The 17,918-nt window shown below is 36.1% G+C and overlaps 1 protein-coding gene across 1 annotated transcript; it reads left to right on the top strand.

The window, feature by feature from the left end:
- The first annotated feature begins 76 nt into the window (after window positions 1-76).
- On the top strand, window positions 77-17,902 carry LOC121411097 (fibropellin-1-like). The gene is made up of 17 exons (XM_041603620.1): window positions 77-793; window positions 1,789-1,949; window positions 2,307-2,457; window positions 3,259-3,431; window positions 4,120-4,288; window positions 4,765-4,861; window positions 6,697-6,933; window positions 7,565-7,801; window positions 8,586-8,819; window positions 9,195-9,431; window positions 9,678-11,022; window positions 11,327-11,548; window positions 11,990-12,165; window positions 12,574-12,736; window positions 15,157-15,322; window positions 16,148-16,242; window positions 16,671-17,902. The coding sequence occupies exons 1-17, from the start codon at window positions 728-730 to the stop codon at window positions 16,987-16,989; spliced, it is 4,248 nt and encodes a 1,415-aa protein (XP_041459554.1). The 5' UTR covers window positions 77-727; the 3' UTR covers window positions 16,990-17,902.
- The last annotated feature ends 16 nt before the right edge of the window (window positions 17,903-17,918 follow it).

Raw genomic sequence — 17,918 nt, forward strand, 5'->3', positions numbered from 1 at the left:
ATGAAATTAAGAATGAATATTACGATAACAATATAGTGTGCTCACAAGCTCTGCATTTTCAGACCCCCTTGGTTATTGGAGCTAAACTGCTTAATATGAAACAAGATATGTCGTACCGCACATATTCATAACCAGACCCAGTGACACTGTGCAGTATTAACAAGATAATATATTCTGATACTGAGAATCTATAGGTGATTGTCAAACACCCGATAAACCACCATTTCCATTGATGAATTTAGATCTTTATTTATTTTTAGTTTATGTAGATCTTTATTCATTATTAGTGCAAACAATAATAAGTACTACATCATGACAATCATTTTCATAAAACATAATCCTTGGAATAACAATCCTCTTGAAAATATTTCTTTTGCATGACCTCACAACCTTTGGGACGTCAGTCGTCTTTATAAACTGGGCTCTATTGTGCTACCACGTCGCTACCACTTCATACGCCTGACTCGCTGAATTTGGAATATATTCATTACGTACAAACACAACTGAAATATACCACTAGGTATCCCTACCTCCTCAGAATAACACAATAGAATGTGCCCCAAGCTATTCGTCAAATACAAAAGTTCCAGAGTGAATAAAGTTCAAGAGATTAAATTGATATGAATTGAATTGAAATGAATTTATCTTTGCTGCTACAAGGACGCTCGATTATAAGAAAATATTATTCAACAAAACTGGAGCTTTGAGCGGATATTAAGCCAGGGTGATGGATTGCAACATAATTAAATGGCTGCTGACAACGTTCTTGGTGCAAACTATGCTTCAGCGAGAGGTGAGATCATAGAACAGAGACATATTTCTTTATGAGTTACAAAATAAGTCACAATGCAAACGGTTTCGAAAGATTGAAACTAATTTCCCGGACCACTGGCCTGTGACCAGAGATTGAGAAATATCCACTACACATTGGTTAAATAATGAACTTCAGCTAAAAAAGTAACAATTTACCTTAAAAGTCAAATCGTTCATTCTGTTTATTCTATTGGTATTACACCATCTTTGTAATATATATTTCAATTTTGTAGTATGGAGGTTTGCATACATTTTTTATTCTAAAATTTGCCTATAGGGGAATATCCATGAATTCAAAATTTACAATAAACTTATGACTCTCATAATTGTTAATAAATGTTCAAAGCTGACATATTAAGTATCACTATAACCATTAAAGATCGAACATGAATCAATTTCATGGTGCTCTTATAGATATGCAATATATGTATTTCACCACACCCTGATCATGCTGATGAGAAATATGGAATGCTATTTTTGAAGAAAGGATAAATAACAGAAAGGAATGAATCAGTTATTTTACTATTTGCAATACCAGGTCTACGCTCCTTCACGCTAAAGTCTAAAATGTTAAATGAACAATTGAAATTTTGAAGGAGTGACAAAATTTTGCATGTACTACTTTAAAGTGGTACTACTAGTATTCAACACTTAAACAAAAATCCGCTTATTCAAAGTTGGATATAACGTTTGGGGAAGGTTGTCACCCCTCTAACCTTTCAATTGTTGATTTAACATTTCAGTTTTTAGTGTGTTTGTAATGTATGTTCTCAATTGCAGAGTTGTTTTAGTGTCTTTTTAAAAAGCAATAAAATGTGATTTGTTTCTGCCAAAGCAAACCAAAAGGTATTTTATTCTTAATTATTGCTCTATTTTTCCAGTCATTGGCATCATTAATATCACTATTCTTTGAAGTAACTTTCAGGCAAATTGGCAAAATCAGCTTCTCTTTCATCCTTTATTTTCATCGTAAAGGTGGGAGGAGTGGTGAAAGTTTTGATGAAACTAAAACGATATCAGAATCCTGGACACCACGAACTCGACGATGACTGTTGTGACCCTCAACCATGGCTATTATGGGACCCTTGCAACGATTGCGACAACGAATTTTATCTTTGTTTTGACACAATATCAAGGTAACAAGGAAAAATAAAATTGCGATGCCTTTCTATTAGTTTTACCCCCTCTCCCCAAAAAAGTGAAACAGGACATAGTCCAGGCCTGAAGGCTAGCTGATATCTCTCCCAGAAGCATTTATATACCTGACTTATCATGTATTTAGCTTCTCATCATTATTCACTTAAGTTAAAACAATGGTGGAGTGAAAAATAAATCGAACATGATAATATGATATCGCCAGGACATCTCAAATCGGATTTCATACCTTCTCTCGCATCTCAAATGTGTGTGCTTTTAATTATTCAATTTTATGTCCATGCAAATCGTTATATAATGTCTAATTTCGGAAACTCTGTTGTCTGTTTTAACTTCAGTGATCTAGATTTCCACACTTGTCACTACGGAAGTTTTCAGACAGAACGACTGTTTGTCGATGACGATGATTTCTACTTTCCTCCAGCTCTGCGAACGCCACAAAATACGTTTATACCTAATCCGTTCCTGATCAATATTACAAACTGGCAGGTAATAATGATGCTCCCGTCACACAGGCCAAATCTACTCCAGACCGACAGAAGCTGATAGTTATTTGGTTCCATGACATTTGCTCCGGCGATAATTACTCCGCTCTAAATTCCACTCACTAAATGGCCAACTTCAGCTCTTTGGTTTAACATTATACCCTACCCAAAACTAACCCTACACCAAGGATAATACACTATTGCAACCCTAACCCTACATCCTATATGAAATTAAGCCCTGAGCAAGTGTCGTGTCACCAGTTATTTTGGCATACCATCAATCGGTTTAGTTGGTATGACTGTAGCATTACAGATCATATATATTCGTAGTGAAGTCGGAGATTTTTAATAAAATCATTAGTATCATGCAGTAGTAGTATTATAGTAGCAGCAGTGTTGGTGATGTTTTAGACGAAGTGGTGGTGACCATGATAATTTTTTGTTATGGTTGTAGTGGTGGCGGTAGTAGTAGTGGTAGTAGTAGTAGTGGTAGTAGTAGTAGAAGTAGTAGTAATAGTAGTAGTCATGGTAGTAGTAGTAGTAGTAGTAGCAATAGTAGTAGTAGAAGTAGTAATAGTAGTAGTAGTAGTAGTAGTAGTAGTAGTACTAGTAGAAATAGTATAAGGGAAGTTACAAGCTAATATACCTTTGTAACATAGTATCTTTCAATCTATCATACAGGAGGATTTTATTTTTTTCGAGACAAAATATATCGAGGAAAAAAAATAATTCTGGTTTCTGTACAATATCAAAAATATCATACCAAATGGAGCTAAATTTCATGTCGATTAATGATACTTTGCAGAATGGATTTCGAACTAAAATCAGAGTGGAGGACTACGACCCCCTTAACAGTCCAGACCTCATCGATGAAATCGGTTTTAATTTTATGGGTTCCGAGTACACACCGTCTCCTAGTCTTCAAAGCATATCAGAATGGAAGGAAGTGGTGCTTGATCATGGAAATGGTCATTCGATGTAAGTTAATATTCAGGTGCGGACTGTGGGTGTGGGCATGTGTGTGTGGGGGGGGGGGGGAGGGGGGGGGGGTACTACTAATATGTAGCTTTCTTGAGTGTACGCCCTAAAGATTGAATTTATTATTATCAAATTTGAGGGGCGGGCTATTGGGTCGTTTTCTGAATGGACAATTCTTTTCATGAAATTGAGGAGAAATATGTCAATTTTATAAAATGCTGGAGCTTTGTTCTCTATCACATTTGCCATGACTTGTTGCATAATTGTGTAACATTGATAATCGGATCTTTATTCCGGAAAAAAAATATGGCAATGATTATGTACTCTTACAGTAACTATATATGAAAATAAAAATATATCTAATCCATATGTCTACATTTATTGCTATGGTTACGCTGACCCCTTCCCTTCCAATTAAGTTAGACAATTATATATACATGAATACAGACGCATGGATAGTATCATGTGCAATATGAATAACTGTATATTCTTCAATCGAGGATAGGCTAGTTCAAATCTATGAACCGTTCCATTGTATACTTTCTGGCTGTAACTCTTGTCTGTTCGCATGATACACAAAAATCCTTTCAATTCAGAATATTTACTCTTTTCGATAAAAACAAATTTTCCTCGAAATTTTCTATGGTCTCATTGTCCGAAATGGGTTTCTCATTGTTGTCTCTACCAGAATAACAGTGCAACTCAAAATATATTGCGAAGAGCACTACTATAACACAGCCGAAGGTTGTAGCGTCTATTGTTTGGGACGGGATGATGCTCTGGGGCATTACGACTGTCATGACGTCACAGGTTCAAAGGTTTGCCATCCAGGCTATACAGGTGATAACTGTAATCAGGTACAGACTCGTTGTGAAGTGCTTTAGTTCTTTCTTTCTTCTTTATCTTCTCTTTAAATCTATAGATCTCTTCTACCATGCATTTCCATTTTATTCACTCTAGATTCTCTTTCTTTCACTTTGTATGACTAAATGGATCAATTGAATAACAAAAGATGAATTAGTGCTGTTGCACCCATGTCTACTTTGTTCGATGATCATTACGGTTTGTGATCCATTTTCTTGAATTATTCTACTTCGTCATTTATGAATATCATTTTCACACACTTAAAATTACATTTGTGCAGGAATATTTGTTTATTTAAAAGTAGACTTCATTTGATTATAATTCAAAATACGATTTTTAAACAAGCACTAATACACCATGTACATTTAATAAATACGATACTCTTCACATGCAGTCATAGAGGTTTGGTGAAAAGGGATTAGCTCAATTGTTTAATATATATATATATATTTTTTTTTGGTGAACGTAGGAAATCAACGAATGTGGTTCTAATCCATGTAAGAACGATGGTGTCTGCCGAGATCTAAAGGACGCGTATGATTGTATTTGTCAAGACGGTTCATCAGGTATCCGCTCTAATTATTTTTCTAAAATTTCCTTTTTTGAAAATACGCAGCCGTAAAAGGGGCAAAATTTTTCTAAAACTATCTATTTCTTCCAAATTTCCACAAACAGTTCGCCCAAGCATGCCAAAACGTCTGTCCCAATTCCTTCATTTACAATTTAAAAAAGAAAACATGATAATCATTGTAATAAGCCCGGTCTCTCCGCTCTGTCAATTACATTAAATTTCAGACATTTCTGGCCTTTCCGACTTAGCTTACCTAGGGATCTTGAGATATGAAATCGCACTCACGGTCTCAATCTAGTACTAAGATTTTGATGATTAACCCGAAATTCTTACGAAATCCTCAATCATAGATTTTATTTTTATTATGTATTCATTTAGACAAGTAAAACATACAAAGTAAAACATGTCAAGGGATACAAAAAAAAAAGGTTTGAAAATCCCGTACAAGTTTGGATCCCAAAATATAAAGTAGCATCAAGATAAAAACATAAGTTAAACAATCGGAAAAAAAATAAAATAATGTGAATTACCATAGAAAAGGACATATAAATTAATTATAGATTATGTAACGTTTAAAAAAGATTAAAAACGTGATATAAGAACAAAATAATAAAATATGGATAAGATAACATAATATAACAAGTATAACAAAATATAATATGATTAATAAAATTGATAAAAAATCTTTATGAGTTGTGGTGTGATTCAAAATTATACATAATATGAAAAGAATGATAATAAATTAGCTGTGAGGCATCATCATGGAAAGGAAAAATTAAATTATTTAGTAACATAGAAATTATATAAGAAGGTAAGCCTTGAGTAAGTTTTTAAAAGTCGAGATAAATGTGCTATTTATTACATTACTAGGGAGCATGTTCCAATCTTTGGAGGTTCTTACATAAAAAGAGTTTTGGAAGTAATCTGTTTTTGCAAAGGGCGTGATTACCTTCTTATCGTGATCGTTCCTACCTATTCTGTGGGCTACTTTAATCATTACATTGACATGAACTAAATTATTAGTGAGCTTATAAAACATAACAAGTCTATGATACTTTCGTCTTCGGTATTGTTATGTCATCGCATGAGCTTCATAGCATTTTGTTCGGCGTTGTACAATTTTTATGCGCACTTTTTCATTTTTATCATATCTGGGATTCGGATTGGTGTAAATAAGTAAATGATGGGAGGGAAATTAAATCTATACTTTCAACAGGAAATGAAATATACAATATGAAATACTGACTTTTGTTTTCATAACTGGCATTGCGAAAAAAAAAAATTAGCGAAGAAAGGGGGAATTGTCTCCGGAATGATTAACTTAGATCATGCATTAAAAAAGCAACAAATACAATTATTACTCGCATTGATATTACGATATGTTCGTTGGTTTATTTTCAGGCTAAGACCAATTGAATAATAATTGCTTCAATCATGGAGCAATGTGATTGGGCCGGTAGCATAAGCATGAACTTAGGCGATTGTGGCATTATCCCTTAAGCGAGCTGGTAAAGGACAAATCCACCCCAACAAAAGTTGGTTTGAATAGGAAGAGAAAAATCAAACAAGCATAACACTGAAAATTTGATCAAAATCGGCTGTAAAATATAAAAGTTATGACATTTAAATTTTCGCCAAATTTCACAAAACAGTAATATTCACATCTTGGTCGGTATGCAGATGTGGACACTGATGACATCATCCACTCACTATTTCTTTTGTATTTCATTATATGAAATCTGAAATATTCAAATTTTCTCCTCATTGTCAAGTGACACAACAGTCAATTTCTCCCTGAACATCACGTTATTATTAATCGCCCTTTTTCAGGCACAAACTGTGAGACCGATGTGGATGAATGTGCGAGCGCCCCTTGTCAAAATGGAGCAACATGTACCGCACTTGGCACAGCACTAAACTTCTACCAATGCACATGTTTGACGGGCTATGGTGGCATCAACTGTGAAACAGATATTGATGAATGTGCCTCCAACCCATGTGAGAACGGTGCAACGTGTAATAACCGAATTGGTTTCTATGAGTGTGAATGCTTGGCAGGAACCACGGGTGAGATATTTCTTTTTTTTATCCTGCATTTAATTTCTTATTACTTTTTCCTGTAGTTCTATGTTTCAACGAAGGTTAGCAGAGCTTAAAGGACCTTGAACAGTTTTTTTAAATTTATTTTTGAAATACATGAAAGTGGCAGTAATGTTCATCATAACTATGAGATAATGGCATTCAACAGTACGATATTGAAATGTATCAATCATGTACTCTATGTTGTGACACAATTTATTATAAGGATTCACCTCGGACGAGAATGGTATGCCATCGAAACCTTTGATTTATTGACATGTGATAAATGTCATCATAGTAGTTCAGGCGCGGATGCGGATGAGAGGGGTGCGGATCTTGTCCCCATTTTGTTTTTTTCTGGGGGGGGGGGTGGGGGTGCTTGTCAAATCACCCCGGAAGCTGTGATATACTGTTGTAAAAAATAATTGAAATATATATCTCTCCCAATACCCCTATGGTATACATCAATATGGTAGTTGCGAGTGATAGTACAATTGCCAGTGATGGGAAGTTTTGTGCATACTCCAACCTTCTTCATTGCATCTCTCGCACTCACTATGGTTCTTAATTCGACATTTCGCTGCTACTCGGTAATCTTTGGCTTTATCTGTCAACCTAGGATCTCGCTGCGAAATTGATATCAACGAATGTCTGAGTCAGCCGTGCCAAAATGGCGGCACGTGCACTACCTCGCCTGCTCAGTTCAATGCCTATAGCTGCCAATGTCAAGAAGGTTTTCTGGGACTGGACTGCGACACCATCATGGACGAGTGCATCTCTAATCCATGCCAAAATGGCGGAAACTGCACAGATTTGCTGAATGGCTTTATATGTCAGTGCCTACCTGGAAGCGATGGTGAGCTGGAAACTAATTTTTATTGTAAAATGAAAATCTAGATCTCTTCATGTTTCTCCAAAGCCAGTGTAGGCTTATGAAAAAGCAATACTCGGCAAACTTATCTTGCCAAGTCTTCGTGCATACATTAACTAAAATTATCGGTAAACTGTCTTCCTTTTCAATCGTTCACCCTCTTTGACAGGGCGTTGAAGAACCAAAGTGATTATGCCCATGCAAAACACTATCACATTCTTCTTTCTACACCACCATGGTCATCTTGACATGATGACGTTGGTAATGGGTACAGATTATACTCTCATATACCGTTCAGGAAATACATCGGATACATTTCGGGTATCTTGGATATTCGAATAATTTGCAGTGTTCTCCCATTGGCGGCGGAAGCCAAAAAATTTAGGGGGAGTCCTCCTGAAATTTTGGGATGGACACAGGTAAAAATTTGGACAAGCCCCCCCCCAAAAAAAAGGTCATCGACCTCAATTTTAGGGGGGGACAACACACGTTTCAGGTGGGGGGTCCACATGAATTTAGGGGGGGGACGCAGGAAACAAAATTGACAAGCCAAAAAAAAGGTTATAAAAAAAAAGATAATTATCACCTAAAATTTAGGGGGGGGGGACACGTCCCCCCATCCCCCCGCTTCCGCCGCCTATGTGTTCTCCTACCTAATGTCAGAATTACGTAGTCCCTTCCTTAAATGTAAATCCTAAATATTTGTGAACTGAATGTAACGCCCTTGCATGGTAATGAGTATTCAAATCTGAACTCAATATATATGCAGGTAAAACTTGTGAAGAGGATATTGATGAATGCCTCAGTTTCCCTTGTCAACATTCTGGAACCTGCGTGACCCAGGCAGGAGTCTTGAATTCCTATGAATGCACCTGTCCGAATGGTTTCGAAGGTAGTAATTGCGAAGTGGAGATAAACGAATGTGCATCAAATCCGTGTATAAGAGGTACTTGCATAGACTTGGCAGCCTCCTTTCGATGCGATTGCCCTCGGGGAAGCACTGGTAAGTTATGGAAAAGTTTAATTATTTCGTGGGTAAGTGGTGAACGAATAATAATTTCGTATATTCAAAGAGGCATAGTTGTCATACTACAAACATGAAAAGTAAGCAATTTTGCACGCACTTCTCATTGGCATCATTGTGAAATTGCTATGGAAACCCAAAGTAAGATCGAAAATCTACGAAATAGGAAATAACCAGCCACAGTCTAATATTTCAAGCATTCTCATCCATGGGGATCCTGCCAAACAGAAAATCTCTCGAAATCTTATAGTAATTAAAAACGCCTACAAGACTTCAAAACTTACGTTAACTCATTTTCAACTTTTAAGACTCTAACAGGCCATTGCAAAACTCATTCTGTTTTTCATAACATAGGTCTTCGTTGTGAACTTGATATCAATGAGTGTGAAAGCGACCCTTGCGAAAATGGAGGATTGTGCGTTAATCCAACTGAAGAACTAAATGCCTACCAATGCAACTGTATAGAAGGGTTTACCGGCAAGAATTGTCAAAACAACCAAGATGATTGTGAAATGCTACCCTGTCAAAACGGAGGAACATGTACTGATCTCGTCAATTCATATCGTTGCGAATGTCCTGCTGGAACTAGCGGTAATATGAATAACTTTTCAAAAATCGGATTGATCTAGACTTTTATCTTATCATGTTGCAATTACGTTGATGGCATTTTTTATCCCGGAAATTTTGAGTTTATCAATTATCAAAGTATTATTTGATTATTTATTCGATGTGTATATTCATGCGAGACTGGAATAAAACTAATTCTTTGTGCAGTAATATGAGTTATACATATGTCTCTTTTTACAAATAAAAATCTTGCCTTGGATTTTTTTTCAGGCGCAGATTGTGACATTGATGTCGACGAGTGCAATTCCCATCCATGTTTAAATGGTGGCACCTGCTCAACATCACCAAACGAACTAAACTATTATCAGTGCATTTGTCCCGTTGGTTTTATTGGTCCAAACTGCGAGGGACATGTATGTGACAACAATCCCTGTGCTCTTGGTTCAACTTGCGAGTCTTTTGGAGGACAGTCGTCATGCTTATGCCAACCGGGATACCAAGGTGAAACGTGCCATCATGACATCAATGAATGTGAAAGTAACCCTTGCAAAAATGGCGCAACATGTAGGAATGAAGTGAACTCATTTGCTTGTGTCTGTGCCAATGATTTCAGCGGTAATGACTGCTCAGTTGATACGAATCTTTGTCGCTCTTACCCATGTTTGAACTCAGGTACCTGTATCAATCTGGACAATGCTTTCTCCTGTGAGTGCATTGATGGATACACTGGACAAGAATGTGAAACTAATGCCAATGAGTGTGAAAGTAGCCCTTGTAGAAATGGTGGTTCATGCGAAGATTTAGTTGACGGGTACACGTGTACATGTAACGGAGGATACCATGGAACAGATTGTGAAATATTGACGGATAATTGTGCCAGCCACCCCTGCCACAATGGCGGGACGTGTGCGAATGGGCTTGGAACGTACGCTTGCAAATGCCCGACTGGTTTCAGAGGTACAGATTGCGAAATTCAGATTGACGAATGTGCCAGCTCTCCGTGTAGGAATGGCGCTACTTGCAGCGACGTGATCGCTGGTTACCTCTGTCACTGCACCATTGGTTTTTCTGGAAGACATTGCGAGATCAACGATGATAACTGTGTTTTTAACCATTGCCATTACCCGTCTACTTGTGTGGATGGTACCAACGAATATACTTGCTCTTGCGCAGAAGGATACATGGGGACGTACTGCGAAACAAACGTAGACGATTGTGAAAATAACGATTGTAAAAATGGTGCGACGTGTATCGACCAAATTAATAGTTACATCTGTTCCTGTGCACTTGGATACGAGGGTGATGAATGTGAGATTGATATAAATGAATGCTTCAGCAACCCTTGTCAAAATAGTGCCGAATGTAAAGATATGGTATATGGATACAGTTGTGCGTGCTTGCCAGGGTTTACAGGGATAAACTGTGAAACTGACATCGATGAGTGTAAGAGTAACCCTTGCAAGCATGGAGGAACGTGCTTTGATAGAACAGATGGGTTCATTTGCTCATGCTCTCAAGGGTTTAAGGGACCATTATGCAATCTCGGACCAAATGACTGCACTTACAACAACTGTGTTAACAATGCAACTTGCTTTGAGGACTTTCCAAACTACAGGTATAGTGATACTCGAACGGATAAATGATGAAAATTACTTAAATTGGAAAGCTTTAACTTGATTATCATCAATGTTTTTTCAAACTTTTTCAAGAATGTAAACGTGATGTCAAAGGCCGGAAAGGTAGATATCACTGTGAACGTAAGGATTCGTAGTTTAAGATGTAAAATTCTCATAAATAACCAATTTAGTGTTGAGTATTAATTTCGCTAGTTTGATGATGTTTAGCGCACATCTGATCTGGTAATTGGATAGATAATTCTTTCTATCACGATTCATTCCTCCTCTCTAATCTCATTTTAGGTGTCAGTGCCCTTCAGGATACAATGGAATTTTATGTCATACAGATGTGGATGAATGTACCCAATTCGAAAATGTGTGTCTACCGGGATCAGAATGCATCAATACTATTGGGGGATACCAGTGTGAAGAAGTACCAACAGAAGAAGTTCCTCCAAGCGGTATCTGTCAGAATCAAATGTGTAGAAATGGCGGAACTTGCTCGCTCTACGGAAACACCTACGTGTATGATATACAATTAGCATACTCCATTTTTTCCCGTTTGTAACCCACCCATCTTTAATTGTTAATACACCTCTCTCTCTCCCACATACCCTCTCTATTTCTTGTCTTTTTATTCGTCTGTCGTAGACACCATGTCAAATTACATGTATCTTTATCCTTTATCCATCTTCAGTCCTCCGATTGGTTTTCAGAAACCACTTCTCGGTAATAATGTGCAATAAAATGACAAGTAGATCCGAATTTTCTAAATTGGCAGCCAGATTAAGAGGGAATATATAACAAAATGATGTCGGCAAAGTAATGATGGTGATCAGAGTTGAAAGGAGAATATAATATAGAAATACACAGTTAGGAAATGTATTAAATGTATCCTTTGTTATTTCTATTAATTATTATAAATACAATTTATTGATCAATTTATATATATTCCTATCTATACAGGTGCGACTGTCCAGAGGATTTTCGTGGAGATCTGTGCGAGGTTCCGACAACATTTGACTGCGCTTATTCACTGTGTCAAAATGGCGGCACGTGTGTAAAAACCATAGAGAGTGACGGCAGGCAAACTTCAAAGTGTGACTGTGAACAAAACTACATTGGTGATACGTGTCAAACAAGTATGCATCAATGCAGCCTCTGCTGTATTCATCGTCTTATTCTTTCATTATATCATGTTATTACTAATTATAAAATACAGTGATTGCATGCATATACATGGCACAAAATAGACGAACATCAAAATCACTTCCTCCTAGAGAAAGAGTGTAGTATGGTGCGTGCATTAGATTTTAAAGTGACGCGCACTACATATTAGGAACACTACCCGTTATAGGATAGACCATCACGGGCCGCGGAACGGTTTGAAAGGGGGGGGGTTGACCATGGATAAAATCACAATCAGATGGAAATGTTAAGGTTAAAAGTACGCTTTTTCTGAAAAGAAAGTGAGGAGGGGGCTGAAATTAACCCACAGTCTACGGTTCCGAGGAAACAATATTCAAACCTACTTGTTCTTTTCAAACCAGATTTGCTTGGAACTTTCTACTCCATCGAGCTGGAAGATCACATCCAGAATTTCGACGGTCTTACTAACAGATTAAGCAATCTTCTCGGTATCGCACTCAACAGGTCTAATGCCATCATCACGGTTATATTATACAACAGTACTTATCATACTGCCTACACAGGGTACGTATTGGTAGTTTAATATTGAAAGTAAATGGAGGTACACGAAGCAGCTGGTATTTTCATTTTCTTTTTACTTCCCTCAATACAGTTTGAAATCTTTGAAATATCAAACATGTAAAAGAAGCAGGATTTAAAGTAGCTGTTCTCTCTCTCCTTTGTCTCGGTTCTGTAACTCTCACTCTGGTCCTTCCGTCTCTAGCTAGGTTTTTACTTCTCTTTGCAATTGTATGCAGGGGCGTAGATAGCGGGGGGATGGGGGATGCATCCCCCCAGAATTTTAGGTGGGGGATGGTGTGTACAATCATCCCCCCAGTTTCTTTGGGGGAAGAAGCAAAACTATACAGTAATAAAGCAATGAATGCTAGTTAAAATCAATCAATAATAATAGCAGTAATAATCATAACGTACAGCAATGACAAACATGATAAAAATTGGACTTTTATTCAGAGTCAATCATCTTATATGCATTTACAACTTACAAGTTTTAAGTAATAACAACTGTCTTGCGTCGTCATATACATTTAAGGATCGTTATTCAGAGTTTCACCAAGTACATTTCCTTATAATAATTATGTATTTGCAAAGGAGATAAGTTCAAAATATTTCATTACAGATTTAAGAAAGTGTCGCTTAATCACTCCCTTTCAGAGCAATTGCTTTCATAACACATTAACACTGTTCAAACGAATTAATAAGAAATTACCTATACACATACACTGACCCTTTTCCCTGCTGGCCATATCCTCAACCTTTGCAAAGGAAAGGTGAAAATTTTCAGTCTCTAAGGAGCGAATTAGTAAATGAATGATTTTGGAATGAAAGTGCAAATTTTGGATGGCCTCAGTGATATCCGAGGTTTTTTTCACTCAATATTCACTCTTTCATATATTCACTCCTTAAAGAGTGAACTATTTCACTAATTTTTTCAGAGTACTTTGCGCTTTTCAAAGAAGGTAGAATCATCCAATATATAGACATGCCTTAATTCACGAAGGCAGATTGAATCAATCCATGGATAAGATTAATTTATGGTCTAAGATCACAGAACAAGCCTAACTCGACCCTCAGCGTGTTCATTGTCGGACCTTTGACAAAAAACATAATCATCTCGCGATAAGAATTTGACTAATTTCTAGACAAGATTCAATTCAACCTTGTGAATTTCGGTCAATGTAATGACGTGAAATTGTCCAAGCATGTCGCAAGCAAAGCGTTTGAAAACCTTCTTCAAAAGTTGTCAAGAGTTGGGATTTTTTCACTCAATATTCACTCTTTGACAACCTGGGCTTATATTATTCTTTTAGTCGTTGAACGCCAAACAGGGTAGCAGCAACTCACATCGTTTAATTTCTTCATTCCTATGAACTGAAGTGCATACAATCAGTGGCGTAGACAGGTCCTTAGACCTGGGGGATGATCCCTAGCTGGGTCATACTTTATATATATATATATATATATGTATATATAAATATATATAATATATGTATATATATATATATATGTATATATATATATATATATATATATATATATATACATATATTATATATATTTATATATATATATATATATATATATATATATATATATTATATATATATATATATATAATATAAATATATAAATATATGTATATATATAATATATATATATATATATATATATATATATATATATATATATATATATATATATATATATATATATATATAAAGTATGACCCAGCTAGGGATCATCCCCCCAGGTCTAAGGACCTGTCTACGCCACTGATTGTATGCACTTCAGTTCATAGGAATGAAGTGTTCCAATACGAATCAATAAGCCTGTTCACGGTTGCAAACTGCGCACGAGCAGAAAAAGGTCATTTGAGATAAACCATGAAGGTGGATTTAAAAATTCACTGACATAGGCATTTTGGATTTGATGATTATTCGTGTATTCCTTTCAAAATATTCATTTTATCACAGCCAAGCTGAAGAGTAATAAATAGAGCCTTCATAATCACCGGTATTTGACAGTATAGCCTAAACAACAGTCAAATGTGCCAAAGGCAGACAAAAAAAAACAGATTTCCAAATTTTATCCCTGATGTACTATTCTAGTCACCTGGTCTATACAATGCCTTTTGTTCTTAGAATTTGAATACTGTACCGATAAAGCTTACCCATCATCTACATTTGTAAATGATAGTGCTTATCCTAATGAAAAATCACAAAGGTCATTTGAGAAAAGTTGATCATGAGCTTACCTTGAACTGGTTACACTGATATTTTCTCTCTTATGTGACATGCCACTGAGGTAAATCATGTCAACATAAAGTCATCTTCAAATTAGTATAAATGGAAGGTGTCCTATCATTTACCCTTGGCAGCATTGTATCCCTAAAAATACTAGTTTTATTTTTACATTAATCATTACAGGCAAAACTACACATCGATTGGGTTCTACGCTTTCATTGAAGATGATATAGTAGCGGATGTGAACATTTCTAGGGGGCTCTCTGCTATGAGCATTGAATCCCAAGATGCCATTATTCATCCTTTTAAGATCTTCGTCCTCAGAAATAAAGAGGAGCGTGGTGGACCGGTAAGTGTGAAATAAATCCATTAGTCGGCTAGGTCTATACCATAAAGACTCATCCCCCAAATAATTATGAATGAATATAAATGATGAATAAATTGATAAATGAATATTGAATGAATATGTATCCTTATATTTCTCTTTCATAGGGTACACAAGTACTGACGAAGAAAAAGAGATCGCATGCAGGCTTAGATGAATTAGAAAACAAATGAAAATGAGTATACATAGGCTAATAAAAAATTGCACTAAAAAAAGCTCATGGTCTTTACTTATATTAATTCCCTATTCTGTTTCTCATGTTTATTATTTTGAAGTTTTTTCTCCAGTTTTTGAATACTGGAACTATGAAGCTCAATATACAGTGCGTCCCACTAAAACAGGAAACCGGAATAACTAAATTGTCAGGCAAACGATTTATTGTTTTTCATTTAAATAATTAAATTCAGCTTGTTTTCTTTGCTTCGATACCAAATATGATAGGAATAGTTCACGCATAGATAAACAGGAAGAATTTGAAAATTCAATGTCAAAACTAAGTCGCGCAGCAAAAAGGGTCTAGATTATTTTGTGAAGGATGCCACGATCCTAAGTAATTATTTGTTCATAGTTATCTAGCGTGAATTTAGATTCACATGTGAGATTCTGCGCAAATCGTTTCTGACATGATTCAGTATTTGTTTTGTATATACTCCGCAATACGTGTCTAATTTAATTAGTTATTATTGTTTCGCTTTTTTGTTATTACGATGATTGTCCATTAACATTATCTCATTCTTTCCTGCCATTATTTGTTATCATCATCTATAATAGACTATGTTTATCTGACAGGCAGGTGGGATGCAATCGTGGATAATCGGTCTAATTGTCGTGCTGGTTATCATCGTTCTCGTTTTAGTCATACTATGGGCAGCATATGTCAGGAGGTATGCCGATTTAATAAACTGGAATCTGGAATATGTATGTTTTATCTTTTTTTTAATAAGTGCTGCACTTTACATCGCTGGGATTCGTGCTTTCGTGTAGCCATCAATATTGAAGCTATATTAGGAACTCGTTTGCCAAAATTTTGCAGTATCTCTTCATCAGTTTCGATCTGTAAATCTTCATTTAGAAGGGCTGATGATTCCTTTTTTTAAGGAAGAATCTTTTTATTTTGTTGAGTCCAACATTATTTATGTATATTCCCAATAAGTTATAGTAGATTAATAGATCAGTGATCTCTCCTGGGCCATTTTACATTAAAATACAAATTCTTATATTTCAGACGATTGTGATATCTGATTTTATGTTGCATTATCAAGCTTATCAATACAAAATACTGCAAAATTGCGTTTTCTTATGCAATATCTAGAGTTCGTATAAGACGGAAGATGGCCGTACCCGATTCCGTGGCAGGATCGGAAGGGTATACTCGGAGTGTATCTGTTACTGACTCAATGGTTGCGGCAATGGGTGCAGAAGCAGATCAACATAGGTTAGTCAGACCGTCTATAACAGATCAACCTGTGTTTGATAACCCAGTCTATGAAGAGGTTCGGGAATCTGCAGGAGGTGCTCATGGATACTCAGGGAAAGAAACTGAAGACAGTGTCGTACTACCTTTCCCAAGACGGGCTGTCAGTAACGTGTACCATGGCGTAAACGATGGGACCGTCCGTCATCAGGAATAGCTAGCTTACTAGCAGTGATGCCTAATATGTTTCTTTTTAAGAAAGGACTCATCACCGATATCGAAGTAGGATTTGAATTTTGTGTAGCGTTTATTTAATAGAAAAATAAAATGAATGAAATTTCTATGTTTAGATTCGCCAAAATTAATATTCTCTTGTATCATATGCTGTAGGATGGTCTAGAAGTGACATGCATTGTTAGGTTTATCGTCGTCGGCCTGTACGTTTTAGAACATAGCGTAAGACGTGAAGTTCAGTACCAAACAATGATCAATGGGATCGATTTTAGAAGCGATATTGGAGATTTATACAACGATCATATTTCTGTAGTGCTGTTTACTCACGTAGTTGTATATTATTTGTTCAGACGTCATAATCAGTGGGATATTGTGAGTTTAATGAAAAATATGAATTCAAAACATTGGGTTTCTTTGTTTTAAGTAAGCATAGAATATTCAGATGTTGTCATATTAAGCTTGCTTTCTCTTCTACCTTTTTACCGAATTCAAAGTCTACATTTATATACTGAAAATATTTATATCATGATTTATATAGATGCTATCTCTCTCCCACGTACTCTTTCTTTGTCATTCTCTCTTATTTGCTCTCTCTCTCTCCTTCCTTGTCTTTTTTTTCTCTCTCTGCCTCTACATCTCCTACCGTCTTTTCTGTTTCTTTTTTTTTACTTATCGTCTTCGTTTATCTTTGATGCGCTTTGTTCACTATTGTTGATACGTGCACTCATGATTTTTATGATGCATTATTTTGACGCAAGCTAAATAAGTTTGTCATTACTTATTATTGTCAACGGAGTTTCAATACTTTTCATGGTTTGAGCCTACATATTACCATATTCACTAGACAGTATTTGGGCGGTCAGTTTCTCAACAGTAATATTCACGTTTGCTTGTTTATGGCGCCACATCTAT

The sequence above is a fragment of the Lytechinus variegatus genome, chromosome 3, assembly GCF_018143015.1.
Source record: "Lytechinus variegatus isolate NC3 chromosome 3, Lvar_3.0, whole genome shotgun sequence".
In the NCBI taxonomy this organism is placed as follows: Eukaryota; Metazoa; Echinodermata; class Echinoidea; order Temnopleuroida; family Toxopneustidae; genus Lytechinus; species Lytechinus variegatus.